Source organism: Thalassophryne amazonica, chromosome 4 (assembly GCF_902500255.1).
Source record: "Thalassophryne amazonica chromosome 4, fThaAma1.1, whole genome shotgun sequence".
Classification (NCBI taxonomy): Eukaryota; Metazoa; Chordata; class Actinopteri; order Batrachoidiformes; family Batrachoididae; genus Thalassophryne; species Thalassophryne amazonica.
Window position 1 is genome coordinate 28,656,395 of NC_047106.1, and position 17,098 is coordinate 28,673,492.

The window sequence follows — 17,098 nt, forward strand, 5'->3', positions numbered from 1 at the left end:
TTTGTTTCCTTTCTGATTGTCACTTCTTTGGTGACAGGCAGTCATGCTCCCTTGCCATCTCTTGTGAACAGCATTATGGTCTCCACAATTTCACCAATAAATAAGTCAGGCTTCTCAAACTTCTCTGCAACCACTAAAGAGCGTACAGGCGAGCGACCACTGACTCCTTTTCTTTTTCTTCAGTCATCCAGCCACATGGCACAGTGCAAAAGGTGGAGTAAGTCTGTCCCTTTTGGGCTACTGTAGCAACATGCCGGCCTCCATGAGGAGTCCTGCTACCATGTGAAGAGCTTATTCTAAGCTTATGAAAACACATTGATGTGTTGCTGCAGGTAACTATCATAGACTGTAAAATCCTGGTCTCTGGCTGGGACCCTACGTGACTTAGGCGGGACAAACGAAGCTCAAACACGCCCATCACAGAGTTACTGAATGAAAAGCTAAGAGGCTAACCTTGGTTTGGGTGTTTTATTAAAAGCATTTTTTGGATGGACTGGGTGATTTTTATCATAACTGATTGTGTGCAGAAATTAAAAATTATGATCAGCTTATTTCCTCGTGAAATCATGAATTAACCAGACCGAACATCACCAAGGTTCCAAGGTTGTTACAGCCAGGGGTGGCAGCGGGGACAAGTTCCCACTACCTAAAAAGTGCTCCCATATGGTGTGTGTCTCAAATAGCCTCTGGCAACCAAGCCCAGCTCCTGGCCTGCTTGTATGGCTTAGCTTCTAAACCCGGCAGAACTGTTTCTACTGACTGGAGAAAGGCGGGTCTCTTGCGCCTCAAAATCAGTTGCTTCAGGTGGATGGAACTTGTCAGCCTAGGAAGGCAGTTCATCTAGGAGAAGGAAACTGTGATCTCAAACCTCCACTGCCTTGCGGCTATAGCCAGGCTTGGACACCGCTTTCAGGAGTAAACCTTGAGGAACAATCTGGAGTCGGAGGTAGTCTGTTGCTGAACTTCAGCACTTCCTCGGCAACTCCTGTGACGCTGCCACTGCCAAACTGCATTGGCTTCTGCCTTTCCTTTGGACCACAGTAACGTGGAGAGGGGGGACCTGGTGCATGGGCAACAGCAGATCTTCCTTCCCACTGTGGCCAAGTGCTTGCTCATAGGGGGTCGTTTTGACCGTTGGGGTTTTTCATAATTATTGTATGGCCTTGCCTTACAATATGGAGCGCCTTGGGGCAACTGTTTGTTGTGATTTGGCGCTATATAAGAAAAAAGTTGATTGATTGATTGATTGATTTGCCTGCCCAGGCTTTGTAGCTCCACTGGAGAGGACATTCTAGCGTCATTGCATGATACCAGCGGATGCCAAGAGGGAACATCATTAAGCAACCGATAGCTGCTCAAAGTGTTAATGCCGTTTGCATACAAAATAAAAAATCACAAAAATTTCACTCGATGGAAATACTGTAGCCAGACATCTTAGGACAATTAATCATACAGCAAGACAAGTTATTACAGCTGATAGATTTTATGGGTTGTTACCAATATCTGGTAAAAATTTAATGTTAATAGAACTTTTATAAATATAGTTACTGAAAAAAACTAAAGTAACTATGTAACATATACTCAACAAAAATATAAACGCAACACTTTTGGTTTTGCTCCCATTTTGTATGAGATGAACTCAAAGATCTAAAACTTTTTCCACATACACAATATCACCATTTCCCTCAAATATTGTTCACAAACCAGTCGAAATCTGTGATAGTGAGCACTTCTCCTTTGCTGAGATAATCCATCCCACCTCACAGGTGTGCCATATCAAGATGCTGATTAGACACCATGATTAGTGCACAGGTGTGCCTTAGACTGCCCACAATAAAAGGACACTCTGAAAGGTGCAGTTTTGTTTTATTGGGGGGGGATACCAGTCAGTATCTGGTGTGACCACCATTTGCCTCATGCAGTGCAACACATCTCCTTCGCATCATCCGTGAAGAGAACACCTCTCCAACGTGCCAAACGGCAGCGAATGTGAGCATTTGCCCACTCAAGTCGGTTACGACGACGAACTGGAGTCAGGTCAAGACCCCGATGAGGACGACGAGCATGCAGATGAGCTTCCCTGAGACGGGTTCTGACAGTTTGTGCAGAAATTCTTTGGTTATGCAAACCGATTGTTCCAGCAGCTGTCCGAGTGGCTGGTCTCAGACGATCTTGGAGGTGAACATGCTGGATTTGGAGGTCCTGGGCTGGTGTGGTTACACGTGGTCTGCGGTTGTGAGGCTGGTTGGATGTACTGCCAAATTCTCTGAAACGCCTTTGGAGACGGCTTATGGTAGAGAAATGAACATTCAATACACGAGCAACAGCTCTGGTTGACATTCCTGCTGTCAGCATGCCAATTGCACACTCCCTCAAATCTTGCGACATCTGTGGCATTGTGTTGTGTGATAAAACTGCACCTTTCAGAGTGGCCTTTTATTGTGGACAGTCTAAGGCACACCTGTGCACTAATCATGGTGTCTAATCAGCATCTTGATATGGCACACCTGTGAGGTGGGATGGATTATCTCAGCAAAGGAGAAGTGCTCACTATCACAGATTTAGACTGGTTTGTGAACAATATTTGAGGGAAATGGTGATATTGTATATGTGGAAAAAGTTTTAGATCTTTGAGTTCATCTCATACAAAATGGGAGCAAAACCAAAAGTGTTGTGTTTATATTTTTGTTGAGTGTAGTTACTTTACTTGCTGTGTATATAAATACTTTCACCCCCCAATTGTTGTCAAGGAGGAGAAAGTAGCTACAAAGACCAAATCAGGTTTTTTTTTTTCCCCCTTATACCAGTTTAAACGTTTTACCATGGCTCCTATCGTAACCTGCCTGCTTCTATAGCCAATCTCAAGCAGCCATTCAAGGAATTGCAATTTCACTTTTGATGACCGGAGGTTTGGGCTTGGTAATTATACACAAATGAACAGATGGTTATGAATGCTTTGTTTCATTTCTGCTAATAAACACCCTTAAATCCTGCACCGTGTAGCTTAAGTGTATGGCATAACTTTACGATAAGATACGGAATACTTGCAGAAACATCATGTTGTATTATTTTTAATGGCCATTCAAAGGATGTATTTGCTTCATGTTAGTTTGTCTCGTGTATCGTGTCTGTGTTCAGACTCCATCTGATGGGCTTACAGGAGGATTATGTCCACCTGGAAGTTACTGCCCACACGCATCATCTTCCCCCCTCCCCTGTCCCGCCGGAACCTTCAGCAGCAGTACTGGCCTCCGCAGCCTTCAGGAGTGCATCACCTGTCCACCAGGGTGATTTTTTTGTTGTTGTTTTTATGAGTAATACTAATTTTGAGAGAAATCCAAGGCTTTCCACTGTGTGCCTCTGCCTGTCAGTTTCTATTGCTTAGGTTCCAACAACACATCACCCTCTGGGCCCTGTTTCCCTGGTTACTATTGTACTGGAGGCTCACCTTCACCTGTTCAGAATGAGGCAGAGGAGGGTTATTATACCTTGAAAGGAGCAGTCAAGGAAGAACCGTGTCCTCTCGGCACTTTCCAACCGGTATGTTACCTTATCTTGTTCTCCAGTATTACACATAAAGTAGAAGGACAAACAGATAAAGCTTCAATACGTAGGATTTAGGGGTGTTAATTGGCAAAAAAAAGAAAAAAATACCTTCATAATCCAGATAAGCGGCAGAAAATGTATCAATCAGACAACTGTTCATTTGTGTATAATTTCTTGCAAAAACAAATCAATCAATCAATCAATTTTATTTATATAGCGCCAAATCACAACAAACAGTTGCCCCAAGGCGCTTTATATTATAAGGCAAGGCCATACAATAATTACGTAAAAACCCCAACGGTCAAAACGACCCCCTGTGAGCAAGCACTTGGCGACAGTAGGAAGGAAAAACTCCCTTTTAACAGGAAGAAACCTCCAGCAGAACCAGGCTCAGGGAGGGGCAGTCTTCTGCTGGGACTGGTTGGGGCTGAGGGAGAGAACCAGGAAAAAGACATGCTGCGGAGGGGAGCAGAGATCAATCACTAATGATTAAATGCAGAGTGGTGCATACAGAGCAAAAGGAGAAAGAAACACTCAGTGCATCATGGGAACCCCCCAGCAGTCTAAGTCTATAGCAGCATAACTAAGGGATGGTTCAGGGTCACCTGATCCAGCCCTAACTATAAGCTTTAGCAAAAAGGAAAGTTTTAAGCCTAATCTTAAAAGTAAAGAGGGTGTCTGTCTCCCTGATCCAAATTGGGAGCTGGTTCCACAGGAGAGGAGCCTGAAAGCTGAAGGCTCTGCCTCCCATTCTACTCTTACAAACCCTAGGAACTACAAGTAAGCCTGCAGTCTGAGAGCGAAGCGCTCTATTGGGGTGATATGGTACTATGAGGTCCCTAAGATAAGATGGAACCTGATTATTCAAAACCTTATAAGTAAGAAGAAGAATTTTAAATTCTATTCTAGAATTAACAGGAAGCCAATGAAGAGAGGCCAATATGGGTGAGATATGCTCTCTCCTTCTAGTCCCCGTTAGTACTCTAGCTGCAGCATTTTGAATTAACTGAAGGCTTTTCAGGGAACTTTTAGGACAACCTGATAATAATGAATTACAATAGTCCAGGAAATAAATGCATGAATTCGTTTTTTAGCATCACTCTGAGACAAGACCTTTCTAATTTTAGAGATATTGCGCAAATGCAAAAAAGCAGTCCTACATATTTGTTTAATATGCGCATTGAATGACATATCCTGATCAAAAATGACTCCAAGATTTCTCACAGTATTACTAGAGGTCAGGGTAATGCCATCCAGAGTAAGGATCTGGTTAGACACCATGTTTCTAAGATTTGTGGGGCCAAGTGCAATAACTTCAGTTTTATCTGAGTTTAAAAGCAGGAAATTAGAGGTCATCCATGTCTTTATGTCTGTAAGACAATCCTGCAGTTTAGCTAATTGGTGTGTGTCCTCTGGCTTCATGGATAGATAAAGCTGGGTATCATCTGCATAACAATGAAAATTTAAGTAATGCCGTCTTATAATACTGCCTAAGGGAAACATGTATAAAGTGAATAAAATTGGTCCTAGCACAGAACCTTGTGGAACTCCATAATTAACCTTAGTCTGTGAAGAAGATTCCCCATTTACATGAACAAATTGTAATCTATTAGATAAATATGATTCAAACCACCGCAGCGCAGTGCCTTTAATACCTATGGCATGCTCTAATCTCTGTAATAAATTTTATGGTCAACAGTATCAAAAGCAGCACTGAGGTCTAACAGAACAAGCACAGAGATGAGTCCACTGTCTGAGGCCATAAGAAGATCATTTGTAACCTTCGCTAATGTTGTTTCTGTACTATGATGAATTCTAAAACCTGACTGAAACTCTTCAAATAGACCATTCCTCTGCAGATGATCAGTTAGCGGTTTTACAACTACCCTTTCAAGAATTTTTGAGAGAAAAGGAAGGTTGGAGATTGGCCTATAATTAGCTAAGATAGCTGGGTCAAGTGATGGCTTTTTAAGTAATGGTTTAATTACTGCCACCTTAAAAGCCTGTGGTACATAGCCAACTAATAAAGATAGATTGATCATATTTAAGTCATGAAGTCATTACTAGTTAAAGTTAAAGGACTACTCGGCTCAATAGAGCTCTGACTCTTTGTCAGCCTGGCTACAGTGCTGAAAAGAAACCTGGGGTTGTTCTTATTTTCTTCAATTAGTGATGAGTAGTAAGATGTCCTAGCTTTACGGAGGGCTTTTTTTATAGAGCAACAGACTCTTTTTCCAGGCTAAGTGAAGATCTTCTAAATTAGTGAGACGCCATTTCCTCTCCAACTTACGGGTTATCTGCTTTAACCTGCGAGTTTGTGAGTTATACCACGGAGTCAGGCACTTCTGATTTAAAGCTCTCTTTTTCAGAGGAGCTACAGCATCCAAAGTTGTCTTCAATGAGGATGTAAAACTATTGATGAGATACTCTATCTCACTTCCAGAGTTTAGGTAGCTACTCTGCACTGTGTTGGTATATGGCATTAGAGAACATAAAGAAGGAATCATATCCATAAACCTAGTTACAGCGCTTTCTGAAAGACTTCTAGTGTAATGAAACTTATTCCCCACTGCTGGGTAGTCCATCAGAGGAAATGTAAATGTTATTAAGAAATGATCAGACAGAAGGGAGTTTTCAGGGAATACTGTTAAGTCTTCAATTTCCATACCATAAGTCAGAACAAGATCTAAGATATGATTAAAGTGGTGGGTGGACTCATTTACATTTTGAGAAAAGCCAATTGAGTCTAATAATAGATTAAATGCAGTGTTGAGGCTGTCATTCTCAGCATCTGTGTGGATGTTAAAATCGCCCACTATAATTATCTTATCTGAGCTAAGCACTAAGTCAGACAAAAGGTCTGAAAATTCACAGAGAAACTCACAGTAACGACCAGGTGGATGATAGATAATAACAAATAAAACTGGTTTTTGGGACTTCCAATTTGGATGGACAAGACTAAGAGTCAAGCTTTCAAATGAATTAAAGCTCTGTCTGGGTTTTTGATTAATTAATAAGCTGGAATGGAAGATTGCTGCTAATCCTCCGCCTCGGCCCGTGCTACGAGCATTCTGGCAGTTAGTGTGACTCGGGGGTGTTGACTCATTTAAACTAACATATTCATCCTGCTGTAACCAGGTTTCTGTAAGGCAGAATAAATCAATATGTTGATCAATTATTATATCATTTACTAACAGGGACTTAGAAGAGAGAGACCTAATGTTTAATAGACCACATTTAACTGTTTTAGTCTGTGGTGCAGTTGAAGGTGCTATATTATTTTTTCTTTTTGAATTTTTATGCTTAAATAGATTTTTACTAGTTATTGGTGGTCTGGGAGCAGGCACCGTCTCTACGGGGATGGGGTAATGAGGGGATGGCAGGGGGAGAGAAGCTGCAGAGAGGTGTGTAAGACTACAACTCTGCTTCCTGGTCCCAACCCTGGATAGTCACGGTTTGGAGGATTTAAGAAAATTGGCCAGATTTCTAGAAATGAGAGCTGCTCCATCCAAAGTGGGATGGATGCCGTATCTCCTAACAAGACCAGGTTTTCCCCAGAAGCTTTGCCAATTATCTATGAAGCCCACCTCATTTTTTGGACACAACTCAGACAGCCAGCAATTCAAGGAGAACATGCGGCTAAACAGGGGCCCAGAGAAAACTACAGAGTCCGACATTGTTTTTGCAAAGTTACACACCGATTCCAATCTTACCAAATTTACGCTTAGCCTTAGCCAGCAGTTTCAAATTTCCTTCAGTGTCGCCTGCTCTGGCCCCCGGAAGACAATTGACTATGGTTGCTGGTGTCGCTAACTTCACATTTCTCAAAACAGAGTCACCAATAACCAGAGTTTGATCCTCGGTGGGTGTGTCGCCGAGTGGGGAAAAACGGTTAGAAATGTGAACGGGTTGGCGGTGTACACGGGCCTTCTGTTTAGAACTACACATCTTCCTCACAGTCACCCATTCGGCCTGCTTTCCCGGCTGCTCGGGATCTGCTGGAAGGGAACTAACGGCGGCTAAGCTACCTTGGTCCGCACCGACTACAGGGGCCTGGCTAGCTTTAGAATTTTCCACGGTGTGGAGCCGAGTCTCCAATTCGCCCAGTCTGGCCTCCAAAGCTACGAATAAGCTACACTTATTACAAGTACCATTACTGCTAAAGGAGGCCAAGGAATAACTAAACATTTCACACCCAGAGCAGAAAAGTGCAGGAGAGACAGGAGAAGCCGCCATGCTAAATCGGCTAAGAGCTAGTAGCTGCGCTAAGCTAGCGGATTCCTAAAAACACACAAAGTGAATAATGTGTAAATAATTTAGAGGTGATTCAGCAGAGGGAGTGCTTTAGTAAGGCACGTGAAGATTACACTGTGAAAAAATCGTTATCTAGTTAACTAGATCAATCTAACTGCGCAGATTAAACAGCTAACAGATACAGCAAAACATCGCTGTGCTCCGGAACAGGAAGTGATACAATACCGCAGTGAGAGCCAACCACCAATGAGAGCCAACCAATACAGTCACATCAATGTTACCTCATATGATATGATATGATACAAAACACACCAGAGAAACAAGAGAGAGAAACAAATCAGTCTCCCTAACACTTGCTCTTGCTCCGCCTCTTTTTGTAGTAGAGGCCTGATTAGCAGCAGTCTTAATTTATTAATTTTTTTTTTTGTTTTTTTTTTGTTTTTGGAGGATGTCCTACCTTTGTGTCTGCAGTATTTTTGGCTGCTTCACCCTCACGCCTGTTTTAAAGACACCTGCCGACCTACATTGGCAGCATAATGTGACCCCTTTAAGTGACGTAAAGAAACATGACGCTGCCATTTGTGGAATCTGTTGTCTTATTTTCTCAGCGTCGACGATCGCAGTCCTGCATCGAGTGTCAGAATGGCAGACTTTGTAACCAGACAGGCTTGTCCCACCCACCACTGTGTCCCACGGGACACTACTGTTCTCCCGGCTCCTCTGTCCCCCACCCATGTCCTCCTGTGAGTTATTTTTAACCTTCATGATCTTTATCAAATCTCCTACACGCTTGTTCAGATAGTTTAACAGTGTTCTGTGATCATTCAGGGCTCCTACTCCGATCAGCCGGGTGGAGACACCATGGCTCACTGTCGGCCCTGTGAGGCAGGGTGGTTCTGCAAGAGGCCCGGCCTGTCTGACCCAGAAGGTCTCTGTGACCCTGGACATTACTGCACCTCCGGAGCCTCCACTGCCTCTCCAGTAAGTGGATGCACTGCACCTGTTACAGTCGGCACATCATATTCTGACTATTATGTCCACATTTTCATAGGTGGGCGTGGCCTCTGGCAGCGTGTGTCCTGCAGGCTTCATTTGTCCACGTGGGACCCGATACCCCGAACAGTACCCATGCCCTCTTGGAACCTGGAGTAACTCCGTGGGAGCCAAAAACTTCTCCTCCTGCTGGCTGTGTCCTTCTGGACTCTACTGCAACAGAACCGGTCTCAGCCAACCATCTGGATCATGTGACGCAGGTGTGTGGAAATTACAGTATTTTTCCCGAAAAATGGAATCAAGCCATTTTTGCTCAGAATAGTTTCGAGTTTGCTTTTTTGTAGACGTGAACAGTCACAAACTGCATTTTTTGTAGTTTGTCAGTAAATTTAAAATCCGGTGATTTTCAGGATACTACTGTTCTGGAGGAGCCGTGACCGCCACGCCATCAGGTGGTCTAACAGGGGACGTTTGTCCAGTCGGACATTTCTGTCCCATCGGCTCATCTTCTCCTATCGTTTGCCCTGACGGGACTCACTCAAACTTTACTGGTACAGAAAAGAAATAAAAAAAAAAAAAATAATAATAATTTGAGCTTGTCCTGTAGGCTCACAGCAAAAAATGGTGTGTAAATTTAAAATGCATGATTTTATTTACTTTTTTCTCCACGTTTTGTGTTGCTGGCTGAAGGTGCAGCAGAGTGTGATGACTGTCCTCCAGGGACATACTGTCTGTCTGGAGAAAGTGTCCAGCTCTGCCCGGCGGGACACTACTGTCTTGGGGGTGGGGTCGCTGGCATCCTGCCCTGCCCTCCCGGAACTTACAGCCCTCACGTTGGCCTCAGCCAGGTGGAGCAGTGCCTCATATGTCCAGCAGGTGGGGGTGTTGCCACATGGTTCTCATCTGTGGTTCTCAGTGAATGTTGGAGGATAGTGCAGCAGATAACAGAATATTTGCAGAGGAATCCTTCAAATCTGGTTACAAGCACCAAAGTTTGACTGTGTATCAATAGGGGTCAATTGAAGAACTGCATAGGGGTAAAAAAAAAAGTTCCAATCTTATTGAAAGCTATACCACATTATATGTCTGATCACAAAGATTCCAAAAAGGTATAGTTTGGACTATCTGTGACTCAATGTTATGGAGTTATGGGGTAAAAACAGCAAGCATGGTGACAAAGGTCAGTTTCAGTTTGCACAGGGGTCAAAAGTAAAAGTTGCTCCAATTATGGCAAAACATGATGCAAATTATTGGTTGAGTTAATAGGGTTTTAAAAAGTAATAGTTTGCACCATGTGTCATGCTTAGTTATGATGTTACGGAGTAACATATGTCACATGCCATAGAATCCAATGGATGTCGACATTGTTTGACATTTGCTTTGCAAACCAAACATTCAACACAGTCAGAACTATTCCATTTGTTCCTATTAGTTCAACCAATAATTTGCACCACGTTTTACCAAAACTGAAGCAAGTTTAACTTTTGACCCCTGTACAAACTGAAACTGACCTTTGTCACCATTCTTGCTGTTTTCATCCCATAACTCCAGAACATTGAGTCACAGATAGTCCAAACTATACCTTTTTGGTATCATCATCAGACACATAATGTGGTATCACTTTCAATATGATTGGAACATTTTTTTAATTTTGACCCCTGTGCAATTCTTCAATTGACCCCTACTTGGCCCCCTATTAAAAATTCAAATGGCAAAAGTTGTTTTTCTACAATATGTACCAAAAGGTATACACAGTCAAATTTTGGTGCTTGTAACCAGATTTGAACTATTCTTAGAGTTACCTGATGTACAAGAATTGAAACATTAAAAGTTTAGAGGTTTAGAAAATGTTTCAGTTTCATTCATTAATTTTATTATATTGGAAGTATTTTTTTAAATAACTGATTACTTCATAGCTGTGATACTTGTGTTGGAGTCAAAGCTCCAATAAACATTTGAACATCTTCTGTGCCATGTTAGTTGTTTGGTAATTCTTTGTTTTTCTAACATGATGTCTCAGTGATAATTAAAATATAGCTACACCAAGCCAAACACGTGGTTTGGCCTGGATATGTGGAATCCAAACAAACATTTGATCTTGTCCATTTACTGTCACTGTGCCTTAAATAACCCTGAGCCAAAATTTAACTATAGTACTGAAAGAAAAACAACCTGAAATGATGTGCTGCAAAATGACTAATTGTTAAGAGTTGACAACAATCCTGAAAGTAAAAGGTTTGGAGGAGAAAACATCCTCCCACTCTAATTTATTAAAGCTACAGTGTGTAGGATTTATGGGTGCTTATTTGCAGAAATAGAATATAGGCTAACAAGATTGAGAACCCTCATTTATGTGAAATGGAGAATCGTACATTTTGCTTATCACAAGAGAAGGCAAGGGAGCATGAATCACAGTTGCCAAACGTGAAGGGAAACAACACTGCGGCCAGTGATTGCATCATGCAACCTGCAACCTCACCGCTAGATGACACTAAATGCTACATAATGCAGCTTTAAGAAAATCTGTGCTTCTTGGTATAAAAATATGCCGTATTTGGCAAAGAGATTCAGACTGACCTTTTAAAAATGTCTACATTTTTTTGGGAGCAGTCACTCAAATGAAACCAAAAAAGAGATCAAATTTATTGGAGAAGGTTCCATTAGAAACCTCCCAAATTACAATTTTTCAGTCAGAACTCATGCCAAATAGCATCGGATAGCTGTCATCCTGAGTGAATTTCACTGACTCCAGTGAAGGTTTGTCTGTTAACAGGGTTTTACTGTGAAGACTGGGGTCTGTTTGAACCCAGTGGACGCTGCCAAGCTGGGTTCTACTGTCGAGCAGGTACTCTCTGGTTCTGATACTACCAGTTCGTAAAACTCAACCATGGGGCTTCGTTTAACAGTGAGACCTGTGCTGAATTAAAGTATTCTCCAGCTAATAAATGTGCCACTTGTTAAGGTGTAAACTTTCCGAACCCTGACGGCAACTTCAGCACAGGTGTGGGTGGAGTTTGTCCAAAGGGAAAATTCTGTCCTGAGGGCACGAGTGTCCCATCACCATGTCCACTCGGAACTTACTCCAGCAGGTTGGTGAAGCAAAACATTACAGATAACACACACACACACACACACACACACACACACACACACACACACACACACACACACACACACACACACACACACACACACACACACACACACACACACACACACACACACACACACACACACATAACTGATTTATAAGACATTTTACCCGTTCTGTTTTTACCTACTCTCATCCCAATATGTATATTTCTACTGTCTATACAGTTATGTCCAACACACACATTTCTCAGTTGTGGACTTTTCAGTTTCTTCATGCAGCTGTACATGTGTTTGTTTGCAGTCTTTATTTGCCAGACAGCTCAGGCTGTAGTCCATGTCCTGCAGGTCAGTTCTGCAGCTCTGCAGGTCTGACTCAACCATCTGGACCTTGCCAGGCGGGTTTTTACTGCCCTGGAGGAGATGCGACACCCACAGGTAGAATGGAAAAATGTTGTTTTGTTTTTTCCCCAAGTTAATTTCATGTTTGCAAAGAAATATAGCAGGATCAAACCAGTTTGGGTGGTTGCAAATATCAATAATTTCACCAAATCAAGCAAGTCTGGGAGCATGTTCTGGTGGTGCGCTTTGCCGCATCCACGAGACACCATGGAGCCGCCTTCAGTCTGGGATGGCAGCCAGTTCATTCCCATATCTCTAAAATGAGCATCTGTCTGCCGTAGCCAAGTGAATCAAATTTACAACTCAGAATAAGAGATGAGTAGAAATGCAAAAACTTGGGGGGGGGGGGGGATTTCATCTGTCCCTGATCAAATTGATACGTATCTAGGTGCAGTGGCTACAATACAATTCAGGGACGATACTTTATTATGGAATAATTCAGTGCAATACAAAGCAATTCTTTGTTTAGTGTAAATGTATGGTTTCCATGAGAAATTATAATAAGCCAATTCAGTATTATAGTCATTTATTGGAAAAAAAAAAATAAAACAGACATTAAGGGTACATGGGAGATTTTAAATGAAATCATAAATAAGAGAAAAGGTGTTAAAGAATATCATGCCCTTTTATTTTTTACACAAGTACTGGTACAGTCATTAAGGACAATAAAGCTATAGCAGAACAATTTAATGATTACTTTGTAAATGTGGGTAAAAATTTAGCTAATTCAATTGTATCTTCTGGAATGCACTCTTTGGATTACAGTAAAACAGTTAATAACATTCAGGATTCAATGTTCATTAAAGAAACTGATGAATATGAAATAATTGACATTGTTCGTAAAGTCAAGGGGGGAAAAAAATCAACTGATAGCGATAATTTTGATATGTTTTTGATTAAAAATATTATTGATTGTATTGTTAAACCTTTCACGTATATTTGTAACTTGTCACTAATGACGGGGAAATTTCCTTTCAAAATGAAATTGGCTAAAAAGTGATACTGCTTGTTTAAATCTGGAGACAAACATGTCTTCTCAAATTATAGACCTGTCTCACTCCTGCCACAATTTTCCAAAATTTTGGAAAAGGTATTTTTAAAGAGGTTATATGATTTCATAACTAAACATCACATGTTTAGCGAACAGCAGTATGGTTTTAGAAAAAAAGACACTACTTCACTGGCTATAATTGATTTTGTTGAACAGATTACAAATGCAATTGAAATAAGCAATATACTGTAGGGTTTTTTTATTTACAGAAAGCATTTGATACTATAGACCATACTGTGCTATTGGACAAACTACAGATGTATGGTATCTGTTGGGAAGGTGTCGTAGCACGGACCCACAACAGGGGGCGCAAATGAACGGACAATGAGTAAGCCAAAAGGTAACAATTTACTGTTGTGACAATACACAACTAAATACACAGAAATTGCAAAGTCAATTAACACCAGGTGACGTGTGGGCAGGCTCGAAGATAGAAGACCCCGACGAGAGAGAGGCCACGTCCCACACGGCCTCCACCACCAACGGTCTGAAGAACACCGGAGCCGCCAAGTCCCGAATCCCCAGGTGACCTCTGTCTTCGGCTGTCGACCCTGGTACTGCTGGCAAAAAGCAGAGACAAGATGAATGAGTGTAAATCCGTACACTCAGTGGTCTACAGTCTGTACACAGTTAGGAGGGAGCACCTCCACCTCCAAATCACACACACTCGTGCAGCTCCTGATCTACCACTTATCTGGGATGGGGTGCGAGGTGAAGCCGTCACTCTCACACCAAACGCCAATCCTCCAGACAAGGCAACACTTCAGGAAAACGGCTGCAACAGAAGTTCAGTTGGTTACACAATGTGTCAGTCAGCAGAGAAATTACCTCTCGGTAGTCGATTTCTCGGCGAGGAGGTGGAGTTGCAGTCCGGCTTTTATGATGGTGATGATGATGATGAACGAGTGACAGCTGGTGCAGGGGATGAATGACAGCTGTCACTTCTTCTGGGTCTGGCGCCCTCTCGTGCTTGGAGCCCGCACTCCAAGCAGGGCGCCCTCTGGTGGTAGTGGGCCAGCAGTACCTCCTCTTCAGCGGCCCACATAACAGGACCCCCCCCTCAACGGGCGCCTCCTGGCGCCCGACCTGGCTTGTCCGGGTGTCTTCTGTAGAAATCGGCCAGGAGGGCCGGGTCCAGGATGAAGCTCCTCTTCACCCAGGAGCGTTCTTCAGGTCCATACCCCTCCCAGTCCACCAGATATTGGAACCCCCGGCCCTTACGACGGACGTCCAGGAGCCTGCGGACTGTCCAAGCAGGCTCCCCGTCGATGAGCCGGGCAGGAGGCGGCGTAGGTCCAGGTGCACAGAGGGGCGAGGTGTGGTGTGGCTTGATACGGGACACGTGGAATACCGGGTGGATCCGCAGTGAAGCTGGGAGTTGGAGCTTCACTGCGGCCGGGTTGATGATTTTGAGGATTGTGAAGGGTCCGATGTATCTGTCTTTTAACTTGGGGGAGTCCACACAGAGGGGGATGTCCTTCGTTGAGAGCCACACCTCCTGCCCGGGCTGGTACGTGGGGGCCGGGGACCGTCGGCGGTCTGCTTGGGATTTGGCCCTCGTCCGGGCCTTCAACAGGGCAGAGCGGGTGGTCCGCCACACCCGGCGACATTTCCGAAGGTGGGCCTGGACCGAGGGCACACCGACCTCTCCCTCCACCAGCGAGAATAATGGGGGCTGGTACCCCAAACACACCTCAAAAGGGGAGAGGCCGGTAGCAGACGAAACTTGGCTGTTGTGGGCATACTCGATCCAGGCCAGATGGTGACTCCAGGCCGCCGGATGTGCGGAGGTGACACATGGCAGGGCCTGCTCCAACTCCTGGTTGGCCCGCTCTGCCTGGCCGTTGGTCTGGGGGTGGTACCCGGACGAGAGACTCACGGTGGCCCCCAGCTCCTTGCAGAAACTCTTCCACACCTGTGAAGAGAACTGGGGACCACGATCCGAGACGATGTCCGACGGTATCCCATGCAGCCGCAAGACGTGGTGAACCAGGAGGTCTGCTGTCTCCTGGGCCGTCGGGAGCTTCGGGAGGGCCACGAAGTGGGCCGCCTTGGAGAACCGGTCCACTATCGTGAGGATTACGGTGTTGCCCTGGGACGGCGGGAGGCCCGTGATGAAATCCAGGCCGATGTGAGACCAGGGGCGATGAGGCACTGGCAGGGGTTGGAGGAGGCCCGTCGTCCTCCGATGGTCTGCCTTGCCCCTGGCGCAGATGGTACAGGCCTGGATGTAGTCCCGGACGTCAGTTTCCAGGGACGCCCACCAGAAGCGCTGCTGGACTACTGCCACGGTCCTACGCACTCCGGGATGACAGGAGAGCTTGGACCCGTGACAGAAGTCCAATACGGCAGCTCTTGCCTCTGGTGGGACGTACAGTCTGTCCTTGGGGCCAGTCCCCGGGTCCGGGCTCCTGGTCAGGGCCTCCCGGACGGTCTTCTCCACGTCCCAGGTAAGGGCGGCCACGACAGTGGACTCGGGGATGATGGTCTCGGTGGGGTTCGACAGCCCCGCTTTGGCTTCTTCTTCGTGCACCCGGGACAAGGCGTCTGATTTTTGGTTCTTGGTCCCGGGGCGATATGTAATCCGGAAGTCAAAGCGCCCGAAGAACAGAGACCAGCGGGCTTGCCTGGGGTTCAGCCGCTTGGCGGTCCGGATGTACTCCAGGTTCCGATGGTCAGTGAAAACCGTGAAGGGCTTGAAGCCCCCTCCAGCAGGTGTCTCCACTCTTCAAGAGCCTCCTTCACTGCAAGAAGTTCCCGATTGCCAACGTCATAGTTCCGTTCAGCTGGGGTCAACCTGCGGGAATAAAAGGCACAAGGATGGAGAACTTTATCAGCCTCCACGCTCTGGGACAGCACGGCTCCTATCCCTGAGTCAGAGGCGTCCACTTCTACTACGTACTGGCGATCAGGATAAGGCTGCACCAGAACTGGCGCAGTCGAGAACCGGCGTTTCAACTCCTGGAACGCGGCTTCGCACCGATCCGACCAGGTGAAGGGGACCTTGGTGGAGGTCAGGGCAGTCAGGGGGCTAACTACCTGACTGTAACCTCTGATGAACCTCCTGTAAAAATTTGCAAAGCCGAGGAACTGCTGTAGTTTCCTGCGGCTTGTTGGTTGGGGCCAATCTCTCACCGCCGCAACCTTAGCCGGAGCAGGGGCGACGGAGTTGGAGGAGATGATGAACCCCAGGAAGGACAAAGAAGTGCGGTGGAACTCGCACTTCTCGCCCTTCACAAACAGCCGGTTCTCCAACAACCGCTGTAGGACCTGACGTACATGCTGGACATGGGTCTCAGGGTCCGGGGAAAAGATGAGTATGTCGTCCAGATATACGAAGACGAACCGATGCAGGAAGTCCCGCAAGACGTCGTTTACCAAAGCTTGGAACGTCGCGGGGGCGTTAGTGAGGCCGAACGGCATGACCAGGTACTCGAAGTGACCTAACGGGGTGTTGAATGCCGTCTTCCATTCGTCTCCCTTCCGGATCCGAACCAGGTGGTACGCATTTCTAAGATCCAATTTCGTAAAGATTTGGGCTCCATGCAGGGGCGTGAACACTGAATCCAACAGAGGTAATGGGTATCGGTTGCGAACCGTGATCTCGTTCAGCCCTCTGTAATCAATGCATGGACGGAGTCCGCCGTCTTTCTTGCCCACAAAAAAGAAACCAGCACCCATCGGGGAGGTGGAGTTCCGGATCAGCCCGGCAGCTAAGGAGTCCCGGATGTAGGTCTCCATTGATTCGCGTTCCGGACGTGA

General features: G+C 45.1%; 1 protein-coding gene across 1 annotated transcript in view; it reads left to right on the forward strand.

Annotated features, from left to right (window-relative positions):
* Window positions 1–12,574, forward strand: part of LOC117508888 (neurogenic locus notch homolog protein 4-like) — a 33,281-nt gene extending 20,707 nt beyond the window's left edge. Inside the window, exons 4-14 of the mRNA XM_034168730.1 lie at window positions 3,139–3,287; window positions 3,372–3,540; window positions 8,409–8,543; window positions 8,629–8,781; window positions 8,852–9,053; window positions 9,204–9,344; window positions 9,484–9,669; window positions 11,567–11,638; window positions 11,756–11,882; window positions 12,188–12,321; window positions 12,567–12,574. Coding sequence (XP_034024621.1) covers window positions 3,139–3,287; window positions 3,372–3,540; window positions 8,409–8,543; window positions 8,629–8,781; window positions 8,852–9,053; window positions 9,204–9,344; window positions 9,484–9,669; window positions 11,567–11,638; window positions 11,756–11,882; window positions 12,188–12,321; window positions 12,567–12,574 — 1,476 coding nt within the window. The remainder of the gene's footprint in view (window positions 1–3,138; window positions 3,288–3,371; window positions 3,541–8,408; window positions 8,544–8,628; window positions 8,782–8,851; window positions 9,054–9,203; window positions 9,345–9,483; window positions 9,670–11,566; window positions 11,639–11,755; window positions 11,883–12,187; window positions 12,322–12,566) is intronic.
* The last annotated feature ends 4,524 nt before the right edge of the window (window positions 12,575–17,098 follow it).